The sequence below is a fragment of the Bidens hawaiensis genome, unplaced genomic scaffold (genome assembly GCF_021521415.1).
Source record: "Bidens hawaiensis isolate Kalapana, Puna unplaced genomic scaffold, B.hawaiensis_p1.1 tig00000458_1, whole genome shotgun sequence".
Classification (NCBI taxonomy): domain Eukaryota; kingdom Viridiplantae; phylum Streptophyta; class Magnoliopsida; order Asterales; family Asteraceae; genus Bidens; species Bidens hawaiensis.
Genome location: NW_027491030.1, coordinates 2,810,001 through 2,828,221, shown reverse-complemented (window position 1 = coordinate 2,828,221; position 18,221 = coordinate 2,810,001). Strand labels below are relative to the sequence as shown.

The 18,221-nt window shown below is 34.8% G+C and overlaps 3 protein-coding genes across 3 annotated transcripts; 2 read left to right on the top strand and 1 right to left on the bottom strand.

The window, feature by feature from the left end:
* Positions 1–251: 251 nt before the first annotated feature.
* Positions 252–1,830, top strand: LOC143626720 (protein PSK SIMULATOR 1-like). The gene has a single exon (XM_077096715.1). It carries the CDS (start codon positions 329–331, stop codon positions 1,565–1,567), a length of 1,239 nt encoding a protein of 412 aa, XP_076952830.1. The 5' UTR covers positions 252–328; the 3' UTR covers positions 1,568–1,830.
* Positions 1,831–8,252: 6,422 nt separating this feature from the next.
* On the top strand, positions 8,253–8,816 carry LOC143625562 (cysteine-rich repeat secretory protein 38-like). The gene has a single exon (XM_077095867.1). The coding sequence runs from the start codon at positions 8,253–8,255 to the stop codon at positions 8,814–8,816; it is 564 nt and encodes a 187-aa protein (XP_076951982.1).
* A 1,939-nt stretch (positions 8,817–10,755) lies between these two features.
* LOC143628220 (putative aminotransferase ACS12) lies at positions 10,756–15,568 on the bottom strand. Its single transcript, XM_077097867.1, has 4 exons — positions 15,052–15,568; positions 13,902–14,021; positions 12,679–12,839; positions 10,756–11,909 (listed from the first exon to the last, which is right to left on the bottom strand). The coding sequence occupies exons 1-4, from the start codon at positions 15,547–15,549 to the stop codon at positions 11,054–11,056; spliced, it is 1,635 nt and encodes a 544-aa protein (XP_076953982.1). The 5' UTR covers positions 15,550–15,568; the 3' UTR covers positions 10,756–11,053.
* Between the last annotated feature and the right edge of the window lie 2,653 nt (positions 15,569–18,221).

The following is an 18,221-nucleotide window of genomic DNA, read 5'->3' as shown; positions in this document are numbered from 1 at the left end:
AGGATGTGGATTATCTAACCAGGGTTTAGCGGGACGTGCATAGTAATATTTCAGCCCCTGCTACCCAAAACTTCGATTTTAATAGAATTGGTTTTTTATCTGTCACTTTATTGTAATTGTTTTGAGTTTTGAGAGAACTTATTTAATTTGGAAAAGGAAAAGACTAGTAGATCAACATGTTTCGTTTCCCCTACAAAAAGATGATGGATATTATTATCTGCATTTGAGTTAACACTCTTCTCTTCACTGCATCTTGCTTTTCAGTCATCAAGTCAATTCTTTTGCTTTTCAACTTCTTTAATTTCTTTACTTTCTACAAAACCCTAATATGGTTCTTGATACATGGCTAATCAAAGTCAAGAAAACCATATCCCAAACCTTTGATTCAGTTCATGTCACCCCACCAACCAAAAGTACTCATGTAATCAAGAAACCAAGAATTAGGGTTTTGGCCTTTGAAGTAGCCGGATTCATGCGGAAGCTCACCGACATGTGGCGGCCCCTCACCGACGAGAACATCACTCATTTTCACAACCACTCCATATGCTTACAAGGTGTACGTAAAATTGTATCAAACAAAGACACCTTCCTTATTAATCTAGCATGTGCTAAAATGGTTGATAATATTAGGGTTTTGGGAAAATATGTGTCCCATGTTAGCAAACGGTGTGACGACTCGAGCCTACACTGTTTCGAGACTGTGTTTGACACGTTTGCTAACACGGGTCATGACCCTTATGGTTGGGTTGTGAGTTTAAAAGATATGGAGGTTATGGTTAAGAAGATGGAAAGATATGTTGCAGCCACATGCTCACTTTATAAAGAGATGGATAATTATGATGCAAATGTTATCAAGAATATTAATATAAAGAAAGGAGCTAAAATGGATCTTGATATTCAAGAAAAGCTTCATTGGCAAGATCAAGAAATTAAGTATTTAAAAGAGAGATCTTTATGGAATAAAAGTTTTGATGGAGTGACTTTATTGTTAGCCACATCAATCTTCACAATTCTTGCAAGAATCAAGCTTGTTTTCGGTATCGTAAATCGCGAAGAAAACAATGAAATCTCACAAGGGTTTTTTGAGACATACTCAAAGATGTTAAAACCATCATCAAACACTTTAGGGTATGCTGCTTTATCTTTGCATTATGCTAATTTGATTATTGTGATGGAGAAGATGATAAGATCACCTCAATTAGTTGGTCTTGATGCAAGAGATGATCTTTATTCAATGTTGCCTAATAGCATTCGATCGTCGTTAAGGGGTCGATTAGAAGGTATCGGGTTTATAGCGAGTGATCTGGTTCTTGCAGGAGAATGGAGGGAAGCTTTAAGCAAGATATTGGGTTGGTTGTCACCATTAGCACATTACATGATTAAGTGGCAGAATGAAAGAAGCTTTGAGCATCAAAATTTGATGCCCAAAACTAATGTTCTTCTTTTAGAAACATTATTTTTCGCGAATCGAATGAAAACTGAGGCTGCGATTACTGAGCTCTTAGTTGGTTTAAATTATGTTTGGAGATTTGAAAGAGAGATGAACCGCATAATACCGGCTAAGTAAACAGTTTTCTTGGTAGATTAATAGTTGATTAAATCTGATTTGCAAAGATTTGTTTATTAATCTATGTAAAATGTAATCTCTCTAATGTTGTAAAACCATGTATGCATGGTTGAGTTAATTAATTTTTCACTAAAGAATAAGAATAAGGTTGGAAAAGGATTTTCTTTTCATGTTTCACATATGAAGTTGGATGCTATAAAAAATAATCTTTTTATTTTGTTGGAAATAGTAGATCGAATCGCGTTTGTACAAAACATGTGTTACACGTAACATAAGTTAATATGATTTGAATCGATTAGTATCTGCTACTATAATAATCAAAGATAAAGATAAAGATAAAGAAGAATCAGATTCAGTTTTGAAGGATTCTATGAAGGGAGATGAAGCCATCATGAGAGGTGCACAAATTTGTTTGTTGTTTTATGCATGTATTTTCTATAAACATAATATGTAACACCAAGTGGAACCCTGTGAATTTTCCCACTTCAGTCATGTTGTGAATAATAGTCACAAAAGTAATATGACCGCATTCTTTTGTTTTTGTTTTGTCTTCAACTATATATACTTTTTTTCTTTAAAGTTATGAAAGAAACTAGAGAATTAACTTTCTAAATTCAGTGAATGATTTAGTTAACTTTTCTATATTAATTTGTTAAGGAAAAACAGTATTTAAAGAGAAAAACACAATATAAAAAAATCCTTTTATATTCGCAAAAAACGGTTCTTTCATTTCAGGTATAACTTTTTTGAAGTATCAACTAGTAGGATATGTAAGGATTGGTATATAAAATAACTTTTTATTGAATTGATTATCATATAAAGCAGAACATAGTTTTGCCATCTGCATATTCTGTTTAAATATTTATATCGAGCGCCATCATGCTCACATAGCATGGATGGCCTTACTACTATTATTGTTTATTAGTATAGTTTATATTATTTTTGAGGGAAAGTATCAAAGTGGAGTTTTGGCTCTTTGAATAGTTTGGTAGGGCTTGTGTAGTAAGCATTAATAATGTCAAAAAGAATGTAGAAGAAACCTTTATTTCTAGTTAATCACTCCTCTCATCCTAATAAATCATTTCTAGACATTTCCTTTATTGTCAACATCTAAAAATATAATAGTATCTTTATAAGCCTTTAATCCATTTCTTTTATTATTGATTTATGTTTTTTTTGGAGTAGCAAACACAATATGGGTTTAAGTTAAAATATATGATTTTATAGAGTAGATTCAGACCTTTTTTCTTCATTTATTTTTAAATTGTGTAAAAGTTATGTACTTAAAAAGTTACATTGTGAAGGCCTACTCATTTCTTCATTTCTATAGGTGAAATATAGAAGAAAAGGTCGAGTGTCGACTAGAAATCGTGATGCAAATTTAGTTTTGTCATCTTTTTAAGCGATAAAGTTCAATGTTAGTTGTTAGTTGTAGTTTGTTTGGTTTTATCATTTGTACTTTTGGGCTCTTTGTAACATCCTGCTTTTGATAAGAATTAATAAAATAAATTTCGTCCATTTTATAAAGTGTCGTGTGTCAGTTTAAATAAATAAACTAATAGAGGTGGACTTGGACTTTAGAAGATGGAAAATAAGGAATGGAATGGGCCTTAGGTCCATGGGCTTAAGGGAGTATAAATACCCCTTAAACCCTAAACCTTTCCATTTTTATCAATTCTCTACACCATAGCCTACACTTTGGAAAACACACACACCATCCTATAACCCGAACCAAGATCCGAAGTCGAAACCCAAGATTGTTAGTGCTAGATCGTTGTGACGAACCAAAACAACATCAAAGACTAGCTCGTGTTTGAATACCGACTCGTTTAAGGTACGTTTATATTTAGAAATCGTTCATATAGGTTCGGTTTGATTAAGGAAATCATAGATCTGTGTTAGTTTGTTATAAACGAATCCAAAACAACAAATCTTATGGATATTGGTTAACATTTGATGGGTTAATTGTAAACCTAAGTAAACCCGTAACCTATATGCCTAAATCGCACCCCTTAAACATCGATGTTAGGCCGATTTGATGGTTGGGGTTTGTAGGCGCTGGTCAGACGATTCCGTCGATACCAAAATCGTGATATTTGGTTAAGAAACGAAGGTTTAATTGCAGATCTAAGATCTGTTGACTATTTGCTGTTCTTGACGATTTTAACTTTGACCCTTGAGTCAAAGTCTGGATAAGAACTATTGGTAATTCGTTATGGGAGCTTAGCGAATCAGAGGGTGATTCGTTAGCTAGTTCGTTATGGGAGCTTAGCGAATCAGAGGGTGATTCGTTAGCTAGTTCGTTATGGGAGCTTAGCGAATCAGAGGGTGATTCGTTAGCTAGTTCGTTATGAGAGCTTAGCGAATCAGAGGGTGATTCGTTAGCTAGTTCGTTATGGGAGCTTAGCGAATCAGAGGGTGATTCTTTACCCAATTCGTTAAGGGCAAAGTAACGAACTAGGAGTTTAATATAAAGACAGAATGGTCCCTGGACTTAGAAAAGAATTATATAATTACATAACAGCCCTTGGAGTTTGGCAATTTATGAAAGATACCTTTAAAGGTAAATGAGTAACGATTAACTAACCAGGTAATGATTTAATGAAGTAAAACAGCTTAGACGTGTAAGACTAATTAAGTAGCAATGGGATGACTAGAGCGGTACTTAATACTGTAATTATTATACAGTTAGTCGTGCACAGCTCAAGAAGGGAATAATCGTAAACGATGAACGCAACCGCATTGAGGTGAGTTTCTAGCCCCACTTTCTTGTTATGTTTTCGGGGCTGTGTGCATACTCGATGTGATAGTTAATACACTTACCTTAAGTGGTAAGTGTATGCCTCGTATGATTTATGTATGATGAGTGCTTGACGGTGCTTGAACGATCTTCGGATATTGCATGTACCGTTAGGTGGTAGTTAAAGATATGATTGATACGTATGATGCAAGATATGATGTATGTATGAATATATGACGTATGCATAATGTATGTATGTTATGTTGATGGTGCGTGAACGCTCTTCGGAGATTGCACGTATTGTCAAGGAAATTATGTAAGTGCAGGTATGGTACAGTAGCATGAAACAAAGGGACCAGACCCTAATAATATCTGTGATGGTAGGGACCAGACCCTAATAATATCTATGATGGTAGGGACCAGACCCTTATAATATTTGTGATGTTAGGGACCAGACCCTTATAATATATGTGATGTTAGGGACCAGACCCTTATAATATCTGTGATGTTAGGGACCAGACCCTTATAAAATCTGTGAGGTTATAGGGCAAAAGGCTCTTTAAAACGTATGATTATATATGTAAAGAAAGTATGAAGGTGAGAATGAAAGTATATGCACTTATGTGTGTATGAAAGAAAGTTAAGAGGTTAAGTATGAAATGTAAGAAGGTATTGTATGATTATGTGATTAACTAGAACTCACTCAGCGTAGCTGACTTTTAGTATGCACGCAGGTGAGTAGAATGAGGCAGATAGCTTGAGGAGGACACATGGCAGAGTTGGACGAAGCTGGCATCTGAAGATTTTGCTATGATGTTTTATTTTAAAAGACTATGTTTTGTGTTTAAATAGCTATGAATGCTCGATAAGACAAGAATTATGGTTATGGAATGTAATGGTTGAATGTTTTTAATGTTCCGCGAATGTTTTAATTAACTCTGATATTTAGAACTGCGTTTATGAGTAAATCCAACACGAAAATAGGGCTACCGGTAACGGAGCCTTACACTCTTGCTCCTTACTTAAATTTCCTCTTGTTTTTTTAAACAATATTTGGCCTTTAAAAAAATATATATGCATCCATCAAGGTATTGGTGTTTAAAAGCACTCACATTAGAGTTTTATTTTTATCCTTATTATTTAACTAAAAAATTGCATGTATCCTAAAAATTTTAAGATATTTAAAAACAGCTCGCATCCCATTTAGTACAATATTTGCAGTGAGAGTGAGTAGGGAATTGGACCAATTCACTATAGTAACTAGTAAAATTATATGGATTATAAATAAGTATATCAACTCAAATGGAGTAAGAAAATAAATCAAATCTCATTGTTTTTTCTATAATTAAGGAAATGAGACACCATACCAACTCCAATTTAAATGCTATGGGAAAAAATAAATAGAATACAAAAACTTATAATAAAAAAGAAGGTAAAGTTGGATTTAATATTAAGAAAAAAGAAAAGAAGAAAAGGGAAAAGGTGTAAAATAGAAGAGTAGCATATTCTCCACTTGTGTAAACAACTAGCAAAATTAATATAAACATATTTAATACAATATTTTAGGTTTACTGAATTTTAATAATCCATATTGAAGATGATAATCCCTATTTAGTTTATTATCGCTTGCGGTCCCCTGTTAAAAAAACTTAACGACGTTATATTTTTTTCCCCGAATTTCAATATAATGTTTTAAGGCTTTTGATCGGAAAGAGGATACAAATCGATTGATGTAAAACTTAGCTCAAAATGGTGATCCAAACGACTTGATTTTTTGTTAATTGTAAGTTAGAATACTCGAATTGAAGCATTATTTCGTCGTTTTGGAGCACCGTTTCGAATAGGGCTGTTCACGAACCGAACCGAACCGAACGCGTGCATGCTCATACTTGGTTTGGTTTTAAAGCGAGCCGAACCGAGCGGATTGAATTTAAAGAAATGAGCAATATCTTTATGCTTGAACCTGGTTTGGTTTTGAAACCGAGCGGCTTGGTTCGGTTTGGTTTTGCTTGATTTCGTACAAAGTTTTCAATTTTAATTTCTAAAACTTCAAAATATCATTAATTCAAGATTTTAAACTCTAACTTGTCTAAACTTTCACCTTTAAAATGCATAAAACTCATAGTTAACAACAAAACATATATAAAACGAGTGACTATGATTTAAATTTGAACTTTGAATTCAACACAAAAGAGGGAAAATTTAAAAACATTAAAAAAATAGTATACTTTTATATAAAACTAATAAATAAAAAATAATTCGAGCAAAACGAACCGAACCAAACCGAGCGTGACTTTGCTCTTGCTTGGATTGCCTTTAAACCGAACCGAGCCGAACGGCTCACTTCCAAACCGAGCCGAAAACGAACGAGCGTTTTTCGAGCAATTTTCGAGCGAACGACGAACGAGCGGCGAGCAGTTTGGACAACCCTAGTTTCGAAAAGTTTTACATCAATCAGCTCGTATCCTTCTTCCGATCATAAGCCCTAAAACATTAGCTTGAAATTCGGAAAAAAAGTATAACGTCGTTAAGTTCTTTTTAACGGGAGACCATTGAGGGCCAATTTTATTAAATTTGGACTGCTGGTAACGATAAAACAATCTAAGCTACCGTAACGTTACAATGAATTTTGGTGGTACCAATCAATGGATGTAATATGGCACTCACCGACTTTCTTTCTTCTTTCTTTTGACGGTGAGTTAATATATGGTGTCATATATTAACTCACCGTTTAACCCTTTAATATACAATGAATTTTGGTGGTACCAATCAATGTTTAACCCTTTAAACAATATGCTTTAAACAAGATGGTGTCATACAAATTTACAATCCTTATCAATGGTAAAAGTATAAAGAATTTTGGAGACACTTGCTTGTTTTTCATGAGTGGGGTGAGGGCATCATCAGTGGCCCAAACCCTAAGTGCATGTCATCATCTATCTACATCTATTTCCTCTATATTCATCTACTTTCACACCACTCTATATGATTTTTTAAGGCTCAATGCAATTAACAATAACGTGGTTTAGGTCAATCTTCATTTCATGACATGTATATGTATATGCATCACACAAAATATGGTGAAAACAAACCGAATAAAAATATAGAAAAATAATTTCGTCTTTTGAGAAACGCATATACAAATATAAACACATTTTGTTTGTTTATGTAACCTACACATGCATAAGTCATGCGTATAATGTTATATTATTTACACATGTATAAGTAGTACCAGTTAAAAACTTGATATATAGATAAGCTAGTTTGATGGTTTTTATGCACATAAACCATAAACATTAAAAAATATAAATAATTGATCAAAATTTAAGCGATTTAGGTTTTTTTTTCTTTAACAAGCTAGCGTTCTAAAATAAATCTGACTCTCTAACTCTCTATCTCTCGACAAGACTCGTTTTCTTATTTGAACCTTATTTATGAGTTGTGCATATTCGTTTAGTTCCTTTTACCTAAGACGTATGACTTTAGTCGGCCATTTTTAATAAATTCTATAATTGCAACATATAATAAACGTTTAACACAACATATATTTTGTTGGATATGTTTTTATTGACTATTTGTTATTATTTTTTAAAGTTTAGTTTGGCATATGATAACACAAGTCCACAAAAATCAAACTCTATTTTATGGTGGTAGTTTTAAAACACTTTAACACCAAACAAGTTCAACAATAATATTTAACAATTGTGTTAAAACTCTTAACTTAAAGTATACAACATCAACTTTTAGTTTATAAAAGCACAAAGCCTCACAATCACAATGTAGAAACTAATAGAAATGAAATCCATAATTTTGTTTTTCTTTCTTCTACAAACAATCCTCAATGTTGTTAATATAGCCAAGGCTGAACCGATCAACACCGATATCTTCAGATGCAAAAAAGAATCCGGCATGTTTCAACCCAACAGCCCCTACAAAACGAACCTCATGGCCGCACACAAAAAGCTACCTGGTTCTAACTATGCATCGGTTGGAGACAAACCGGACCAAAAGGTTATTGTTTTGGCACTTTGTGCAGGCTATTTAAAGCTAAATGATTGCGCTTCTTGCGTGAACAGCACAATCCCACTGCTTTTACAGAAGTGCCCGAACCAAAAGGTTGCCGTAGCATGGAGGGTCAAATGTATGGTACGATATGGGATGCCTGTTATAAATGACTATGATGTTTGGTTTGTTGCCCATGAAGCGAGTGCGGTTAAAGTCAAGGATGTTGCATTATTAGAAAAAAATCGACCCTCATTGGAACGTATGTTATTGCTAGAAGTGGAAAGAAAAACTCAACAGCCGTACGCTTATAACGCTCTAGCTTATGGAAGTCAAACGTTACACATGGTTATGCAATGCACTCCAGATATATCACCATCGTTATGTAAGGAATGTTTAGTCAAGGCATCGGGTGAGATTAAATCTTGTTGTAGCGGAGCAACCGCCGCAGCAGTGCTCACTCCTAATTGTTATATGAGATACGCGCATACAGATTTCCGGATTTAATAGCATTTGAACTAAGTGTTCCATGTTGAAAACTTTGAATTGTAAATTTACATGTGAATTTATACTATTAGTGTTCCAAAGTTTCATATTGTTATAATAATAATAATAATAATATGAAAATAAACTTGTTTTAGCTGTCTGGTCAAGCACGGTGAGGTCGATTTGACGTGAACCAAACCTTTGTAGTTGCCTATTGTGTGTGGACCAATATGACGATCATCATGAGCTATTCATTTTGAAATGGTCGAAATTTATCCGTATATTACAGCCTGTCTAAATTCTATATCAAAGGACTTGTAAATTCTTGAAAAAAATTATAAAATTGGAGAATAATATAAAGTTCTTATGAACAAAACTTGACAAAGATTTCTTGGCATATAACTGGTTCAATCTCAATTACAAATATGGGTTTATGCTTATAAATATGGAGAGTATAAAATATAATATAATTATTCCAAACCGATAACCTGTTTTTAAAAAGTTTAGAACCGCAAGCTGCGGTGTATATACGCTACAGATAGACTTACAGGAGTAGCAACATATGGTTTTAGTTTAGAAAATATGATTCACAGTTTGGAATTCAGAATCTTCTTAAAAAAGTATGTCTAGTAGTTGATATTGTTCCAAAGTATTAGATTCCAAATAACAAAAATATAAAAACATAAAAGAACAGTACTACATTTCTTGTCTGGTTTGAATGTTTGATTCATTTCCGTACTATGAATCATGAGTCATGCAATTTAAACTAACTTGTAGTTCAAATGATGTACCCAACTCTACTTACATCATCTTGCCACTAAACTTTAAAGGTAGCAATTTTAACCAATTTACTTATTAATGGGCCGGTTTGAGTTACGTTTCATCCTTTAACGAGTCAAATTAGTAAGTTCAAACATGTAAGAAATCAGGTTAAAAGTCGCCCGAAGTCTACTTAAAAAGAAAGCTTCAAAAAACATATCGTTATTACAACAATAACATGCCTTTCATGTTTATATCGGAGTGTTGGACACATTAATTATCTATAAAAATTAGCAATTTTAGAAAATTTTGATAGTTAAGATAATACATGTTTTAACCAGAGAGGCTTACCCCAATGGCCAGGAACATGATGGATGACCCGGGTTCGAATCTTGATTCCGACCGGATTTTACCAAAGCACTAAAACCTGCCGTGCCTTCGGGCGAGGTGAGCCAACTGGGTTTTACCGGGAACGCCAAGCCAAACTCAGATGCCAGCGTGGATCCCAATCATGTCAACATAGTTGGCCTGAGTGAAGTGGTGGTGCGCGACGTGTTCGCGCAGTGAGATAGCTTAAATGTGAAAGTCACCGTTCGAAAAAAAAAGATAACACATGTTTTGACCTGAACTGATCTTGACCCGTTTGCCCATAAATTTTGGCCTTCCTAATGGTCACTAGTTTCCCACTATGGGTGCAAGCGAGCCGAGCCGCTCACAAGCAATTCGAGCTAAGCCCGAGCCTCTAATTTAGCTCGTTTGGTTATCGAGCTCAAGCTCAAGCCTTGTGTGTTCCTAAGTTTTACCTCTATTGGACTTCAATGTATCAATTTCACACAACACAGGCGATATCAAGCCGTGGTTTGACTCGTTTTAAGGTACTACACCAACTCAAGCCGAGCTTAGGCTCGTTTAAGGTTTTTCACCAAATAATTAATAAATGATAAACGAGCAAAGCGCTTGAGCTTGAAAAAATAACTCACGAGCTAAGCTCGAGCTTTGGAAAAAGAGCTCAAAACGAGGCAAGCTCAAGCCTAGTCGAGCTTAGGCTCAGCTCATCTCGTTTACACCTCTAGTTCTACTCTTCAAAATGATTTGAGCCGTTGACAAAATGTCACATGGTCAAAAATCCATAAATGAAAATTATCTGAGATGAAAACATGTTAATCTTGGAACAAAAAAAAAAGTTGTATTTAATGATTTTTATACTATTAAACCCAAAATGTAAATGAAACAATAACTGCTTTAGTATTTACCTACATTTAAACTGGTGATTTTCTCTACACATGAGAATAAAATTTAACATCATCACACAATAACTAAACTTAAAATCAATCATTTCAAAAACTAACCTTGCCTGGAAACCATCAAGCCCCGGCCCGGCTCAAATTCAGTTATAACTTCCATTGACCCGATAACATCATGATTGAACACAAGGCAATCCGTCAACCCGATAATATCCACAAAATTTTCATTTTCCATTTCATTGACTTGAAACCATTTCAAGAAGGTGATTTACATGTTTCAACAACTAAGCGGATCCGCTCAATAACTACACGAACATCATCCTCATCTAGTGTGGTAAAACAACATCTGAACCATCCCGGTTCAATGCAATGACAAGATGAGCCCGGAGTTACATTAATCTTAGCCACGTTTAAAAGCTTATCCCATAAATCAAGCTCACCTTTTTCATTGTAAGTCTTAATTAATCCACTCATATCACACCAGCAGTACAACCCACCACTGCTCTTCGTACAACTAATCCCCAATTCTTTAAGACCGTTCACAAACAACTCATACATACCCCTTAATCTTTCTCGGTTCGTTTCAATATAATTATTTATAAAGGTGGTATCTGAAAGCATAAACGTCACTAACCGTTGGGTCGGAGCCGAAACAGGAGAAAATCGTGTCATTTTTCGAGAAACGGTTAAAACATTTTCGTTATACGAATATATAACCCCGACCCGGAAACCAGGAAGTGATAAGTCTTTGGATAGTCCATATACGATATGGACCCGATCTTTATCGGTTTCTTCTGACTCGATTATTTCTGCCATGCTTATGAATTCTTCGTCACCGAAAGTTGAAGCAGCGAATAGTTCATCAGATATTATGTGAATGTTCTTTTCTCTAGCAAAATCTAGAAGACCTAAAAGGGTTTCACGGGTCATTAAGTTGCCAACCGGGTTAGACGGGTTTGATAAGAGGATTCCTTTGACTTTTTGACCGCGTTTTCTTGCTTGGTTAAAAGCTTGATCGAGGGCGGGAATGCTTAATGTGAAATTGTCGGAGCTTCGACAATGGACGGGTATTAACTCGACTCCGGTTCGCCATTTCATGTCCCGGTCAAACCTGTATAAATGAGTAAAACGATTATCTCGTGAAACAGGTCGGGCAACTTTTTGTTCAAAATTGACCTGTTTGGCATGCTATCATTTTTCTGATTTCTTATGACATTGCATGTTTGACATATTAGAGATTAGGATTGTAAATAAACAGAACGTTCAGTGAATGGTTTGTAGACAGTTTGGTGTGAAGTTCGTTTATCTAATAAAAAAAGGAACATAAACAGATGTCTAGTTCTTTCATTTATGTTCATTTACGTTTCAATTGAACTTGTTTATGTCCGTTCGTTTACGTTTATTTATGTTCGTTTGTTCTCGTTAATTTATTCATTAAACTATTTTAAACACAATAAAACTTAGTCTAGTTTTAATAACTTTATAAACCCGACACATTGTTCACATTTTATTTTAATTGGTTTTAGCTCAGTTATGTTCGTCTGTTTACGTTTGTAAACCGTTCATTTATACTGTTTGTTAACGAACATAAACAGACACTCATTTTCTTAACATACGAACACGAACAAATAAACCCATCAATTTAATTGTATTGTTCGATCGTTTGTTCAGTTAAAGTTAAAATAATAAACACAAACAAACTCTGTTTGTGTCCTTTCAGCTCGTTTACAAGCCTATTAAAGATAGCATAACCCAAATGGACCCTTTCATAAGTAAATGTGTCAATTTTCCACTTTCAATTAAAGGGTTTCTACACAAATGAATTCGATGATATAGGCATTAATTAATAATATACTTTTTTTAAAATGCACTAAAATTACCCAGGGTAATATGGAGCGGGTATAAGAAATGCAGTTCCGTGGTCTGCCAAAGCAAAACAAAGAATCTCAATAGCCGAAGTTGCACCCGATGTTAACACTATCTGCGAGGGGTCAAACGTCACAGTTTTCCCCACCACTTGTGACATCAACCCAGCCATCGCCTGAAACAAAAGAATAAAAATAAAATCAGCCAACTATCATGCATTCATATATCACAATCATTAATGCCACCCATAACATGAAATACAAACATCTAGCTTTTACAACAATAAATCGTAGCCCACAGCGTATTTAATGATCAAATGTATAATACAGACAAAACCTTAACAATCAACACTAAAGTAAAGATTCACGAATTAAGGATTTGACAATCTCGCGTTAGGTTGTAGTCAAATTATCATTATTATCAAAACAAAGACAAAATCACATGGTGTCATGGTGTGTGTTGCTACAAGGATTGTGACTACATTACAATATTAGGCACGATTCAAGCCAAACCATAGTGACCACACGCGCTTACGTTAGGCCCAATTCGGGACTCACGTCATCAGTATGCTTCAAAAGCCACAAACTTTCTAAGCATTGTGACTACATGACATTATTATTATATTAGTACATCCATAGATAATCAAGAAACTGCAATTTCTAAGATGCTTAAATAACCAGACTCAAGAAACTGCAATTTCTAATATGCTTAAATAACCAAACTCATGATTATTATTAGTACACAGGCAAATTGATGAGAATATATTAACTTGTTTAAGGGCATTCTTAACAATCTTTCAAATTTGATAGCTGAATACTATGTTGTCAAAAGCCCTTCGGGCGCATGCCTAAGCACTCAGGCGAGGCAAAGGGAAAGTGTCCCGCTGGCATCCATGCGATCCAGTGACCTTTAAGCTAGATTCCAGACAGATTTTGATCAGATACTAGTGAGATTCCGGCCAAAATATGAAAATCCAGGCAAAATCATGCAAATTCCAGGCCAACTGGTCTAAAAGATCTAAAATAGCCCAAAACTAGCCTAAACCAGCTTAAAAAATGTCTAAAACCCCCAAAAAAATGCTATGAGCTTTACTTATCTCCGGCCCTCACTTTTTGAGCGCCTTGCGCCTATACCCAAGGCTCATCTTTTCCGCCTTGAGTGCGCCTGGCGCCTTTTGACAACTATTAGTCTATTATTCAGTAATTAACAAAAAAGGTATTAATTAGAAGAAAATTACCACTTTTAGCTCTGACATTCCGTCGAACGGTTGGTAGGTAGCAATGCCATTAACATTCATACCAAGTATCGACTCATTCAACTTCTCAGTAATCCAATTCTCAATCAAATCCAGTGTCAACTGCAATCACCAGCAAGCAGATGTAAAAAACACGACTACGCGCCGGATAATCCCCAATTAATCGCTAGTCACTACCCAACCGACTTGTCACCGATTAATCCCATTTGTCCAAATCGGTCAAAATTGAAATTTTATATATAAAATTTGGAAGATATATGTATATTTCCAATCCGATTAATCCCGATTAATCGCTGGTCCCTACCCCACCGCCCGAGTAGCACCTAGCAGGTTCTACAACACTGCCAACAAGTAAACAATCATAATCATTCTTTACACATAACCTAATACAATCAAATTGTTTAATTAACCACAAACCATACCCGAAACATGAGCCTCAAATAAAGCTCATTTAGTAACCGAGCCCGAGCTCATACCTTGCATGAGAAGCTCATTAATGCCCCCTCTAGCCTTAACGAGTTAAGGAGCCTTGTTTTTTTTAGTTTCAAATCTTCCAAAATTCGTAGTATTAAATTTTCAAGTTCGTTTAATGTTCTTCTCAAAATATATAAAAAATAATTAAAAAAAACATGTATAAATTAATTAATAAATAACAAACCATTTGACCTCCAACTTGAAAAAACAACTCAAGAGCCAAGCTTTAAAAAAAGAGCTCAAAACGAACTCGAGCTTTCTTAAATCAACAAAAGGTATTAATTATCATTTCATCAATTACACACAACCTAATACAATCAAAATATATAAAAAAGAACTAAAAAACGTATATGTATTCATTGTTAGATAATAAACGATTCAAGCTCGAACTTGAAAAACTACTCATGACCCGAGCTAAGGACTCAAGAAAACGAGCTCGAGCTCTCATAAATCAACAAAAGGCATAATTACCATTTCATTATTTACAGTTTTACTCATAACCTAATACAATCAAATTGTGTAATTAAGCACAAACTATGAATATAAATTAATTAAACAATAAACAATAAACCAGTCGAGCTCGAGCTTTAAAAACTGAGCTCGGGCTCGGCTCGTTTACATAATACAATAAAATCATTCAATTAAGCCCGAATTATACCCGGTTTTCGGCCAATCCAAGCTGAACAACACCGTTCGGGTTGCTAACCCTATCGTACGGATCCGAACTAACTCTATCCAATCCAATGTAATAAGGCGAATCATTCGCTTTGGCAATGGAGTGAACCCTAGCTGACACGTGCGGCCTGCCAATGGACGCACGTGAGAGCAAATTAGACCTGGAAGCTGACCTGGAGAGTTCGGTTAGATTAGCGGATGACGTAACCGGTGACGGAGGGTTGGATGTGGAGTGTTCTGGAAGGTTAGGTGGCGAACGGCGTCGTTTGAGGTAGAATTGGAGGAAGTAGTACATGGCGCATGGGATGATGGAGCCGAGTATTAAGCCGCCACGGCCTTGAACGATGCCTTGTAATGGTACGATGAGACGCATGCCGGTTGAGTTAGAGGATGATGATGATGATTGGGTGGATGATGATGATGATGATGAGTCTTGTTCTAGACCGGAGTTTTGGAGTCTCCGGTGACCGGTTTGAGTCATCTGAGCCACCGGTTTGGTGTGAGTGTGAGTGTGAGTGTGAGTGTGAGTGTGAGTGTGAGTGGCGTGTGGAGAAGAGAAAGAGTATCGGAAATCTCGAAGCGATTGTGTTGCTTGGTGACCCAGTGATGCTTTTTCTATTGTATTTTACACCTTGTGACAATATTATTATTATTATTATTATTATTATTATTCTTTTCTTTAAGAGAAAATTCCCTAAATGTCCTCCCTAAATGTCCTCCAAAAGTTTAAATTCCCATTTTGTTCTCTTACTAAACTATTGTCGTTGTTACGTTAGAAGTTCTAGACATGTTTCTATACTCATCGTCTCTTTGTTATATTAGCTCAAAATTCATCGCCTACCCAACATGTTAATCATATTATTATTCAAAATTCAATATAAAAGAACTTAAGATGGCGGGAAGACGACGAGTTTTAAGCTAAAATTGTGAATAGACGATGGATTTTGAGCTAACATGGTGGGTAGGTTACGAGTTTTAAGCTAACATGGCGAGAAGACGACGAGTTTTGAGCTAACATGACAGGGAGATGGTGGGTTTAGACTTTATAAACATGTTGTCTCGAACTTCTAAGTTCTAACGTAGCGGCAACTACGGATTAGTAAGGGACAAAGAGGGTTTTTAAATTTGGGATGATATATTTAGAATCTCTGTCTAAAGAGGGGACATTTGAGGATATTTTTTTTCCTTATTTTAAATACACCATTAAATGTATTAAAATATAAAGTTTCTTTTATAAGTAACAATACTTTGACCAATGAGTTTGTGATGGAGCGGTAAGAAGGAGACATGGTGATTTATGTGATTCAGATTTGATTTTTGCCTTCATCATTTAGTTTCAGCGACACCATGTGATGATAAGAGAGTGGACAAATAAGTGAAGTTCACTAGTTGGATAATTTCAATGTCATGCCTTCGGGCGAGTGTTCACGGGCTGATAAATTTAGTCGGTAACTCATTTTGAGAATTCGTTGAACGTTGTAAAGAAAAACAAAAAACAATACTTTCGTTTTAGGCCAATAATATCTAAACTAAGCATATGTTTGGTTAATATTTATATTCATTGTAATTGACTCTTCTAAACTAAAACTTCTAACTTCCAATTTTTAGGTAGGAGATCTTCAAAAATTATGGATGAGAATATTATCTTTAACAAGGGTTCCACTAGGAATTCCATTCTTATTGGATTGTTTTAATTTCAAATTCAATTCCGCCATATTCTAATTCCTAAGCAAATTCCAATTTCAAAACATTTCATAAACCAAATACGCCCCAAGTTAAATTTAAGTGGCACACAATTGTCATGTTCCAAATAAGCACTAATAATCAGTGTTACCGAAATGTTAATGTTAGCTTTGGTAACACACTATCAACTTTGCATTCCTTCAAGTCAGCATCATGTGCACTGATATCAACATTATTAGCTTTAAGTATACTTAGTGCCATCATAAAGGGATACTCTTATTCCAATTATAATTATCTTCACTAAAAACAAGGACATGTTTAGGCCAAGTACATGCGATTGCTATCAATGACATAAATATTTAGGTGAACATTTTTGACACGTTAACTCTTATGCATGTATCTATGAACACATAGAGTAGTATTACACATGTAATAATGATGTATGCGACAATGATGTCATGTACAACTTTTATTCACGTATCGTAGGTTACTCAAGTGCTTTAGTACTGCTTCAATCCTTAGTATTAATTAAATATGCAATTTTATAGGTTCTACATGACTCAAAACTCACATAGATTAGACTTTTGTAGATGTCTTGCATGTATAAAATGATTATAAGTGAATCAAAGTCATGTTGAAGTGTAACTTGCGTTTTTGTATGACACGTGGACCATCTAATAGATACATTTTCTGTTTCATGTGCATGTCTCACTATACTATAACATATGTAGCATAAGTCATCGATTATATGAATGAAAGAGTTCACTAATTACCACAAAAGTGTAATATAAGTAATAAAATCAGTACTTATCGCAAATAAGACCACCCACAATGCGAGGATTCTAAGGCCATTGATGCCTAAGTGGCGTGGAAACTGAAAAGAACGAAGGAGGCAAAACATCTCATTGTAATGCTCATTCGTGCACTGGTTTGCGTATCAAGTCTTTGTAAACGGGTTTGGCGTGGAGAATTATTAATTTTTTTCTGTTATCCTGTTTTCATTTAAGTTGCATACATTTTATAATAAAATCATGAAAGAATTGTAGTAAGTATAAAAAAACTCTTAATAAATGTTTATATACATGTAAAAAATGTATTAAGTGTTTTTACATTTTTAAAACTAATACTACTAAAGTTAACTTAAAAAAAAGTAATATAAAGTTTCTGATAAGTGACCCACTCTCTCTCATTTCCCTTACAACTTCCATCTACCATTCTACTCCGTTGGCCATTCAAAAAACCACTATAAAAGTATAAATAAAACCTTCTTCTTCCAATTTTTTCAACTATACTCTCTACAATCTTGACATTTCTGTTATGTGCCAAACTTCCACGAATGCATCATCTCCACTTTCCTTAATTCTAGCATTAAACTAGGAAGAGTAATGGGTCCATGATTTGATTAGTTAGACATATGCACGTTTACTTCCACATGTTTGAAAGCCTATATAAAGGCATTATCAATTAGTC

Bases quoted from the DNA above. Each gene is read 5' to 3' on its own strand.
- LOC143626720 (XM_077096715.1), top strand. From the start codon at position 329: ATGGTTCTTGATACATGGCTAATCAAAGTCAAGAAAACCATATCCCAA.
- LOC143625562 (XM_077095867.1), top strand. From the start codon at position 8,253: ATGGCCGCACACAAAAAGCTACCTGGTTCTAACTATGCATCGGTTGGA.
- LOC143628220 (XM_077097867.1), bottom strand. From the start codon at position 15,549: ATGACTCAAACCGGTCACCGGAGACTCCAAAACTCCGGTCTAGAACAA. The intron at 14,022-15,051 runs GTATAATTCGGG...TGGTGATTGCAG, and splicing joins TTGGATTGGCCGAAAACCGG to TTGACACTGGATTTGATTGA. The intron at 12,840-13,901 runs GTAATTTTCTTC...CTTTTGTTTCAG, and splicing joins GAATGTCAGAGCTAAAAGTG to GCGATGGCTGGGTTGATGTC.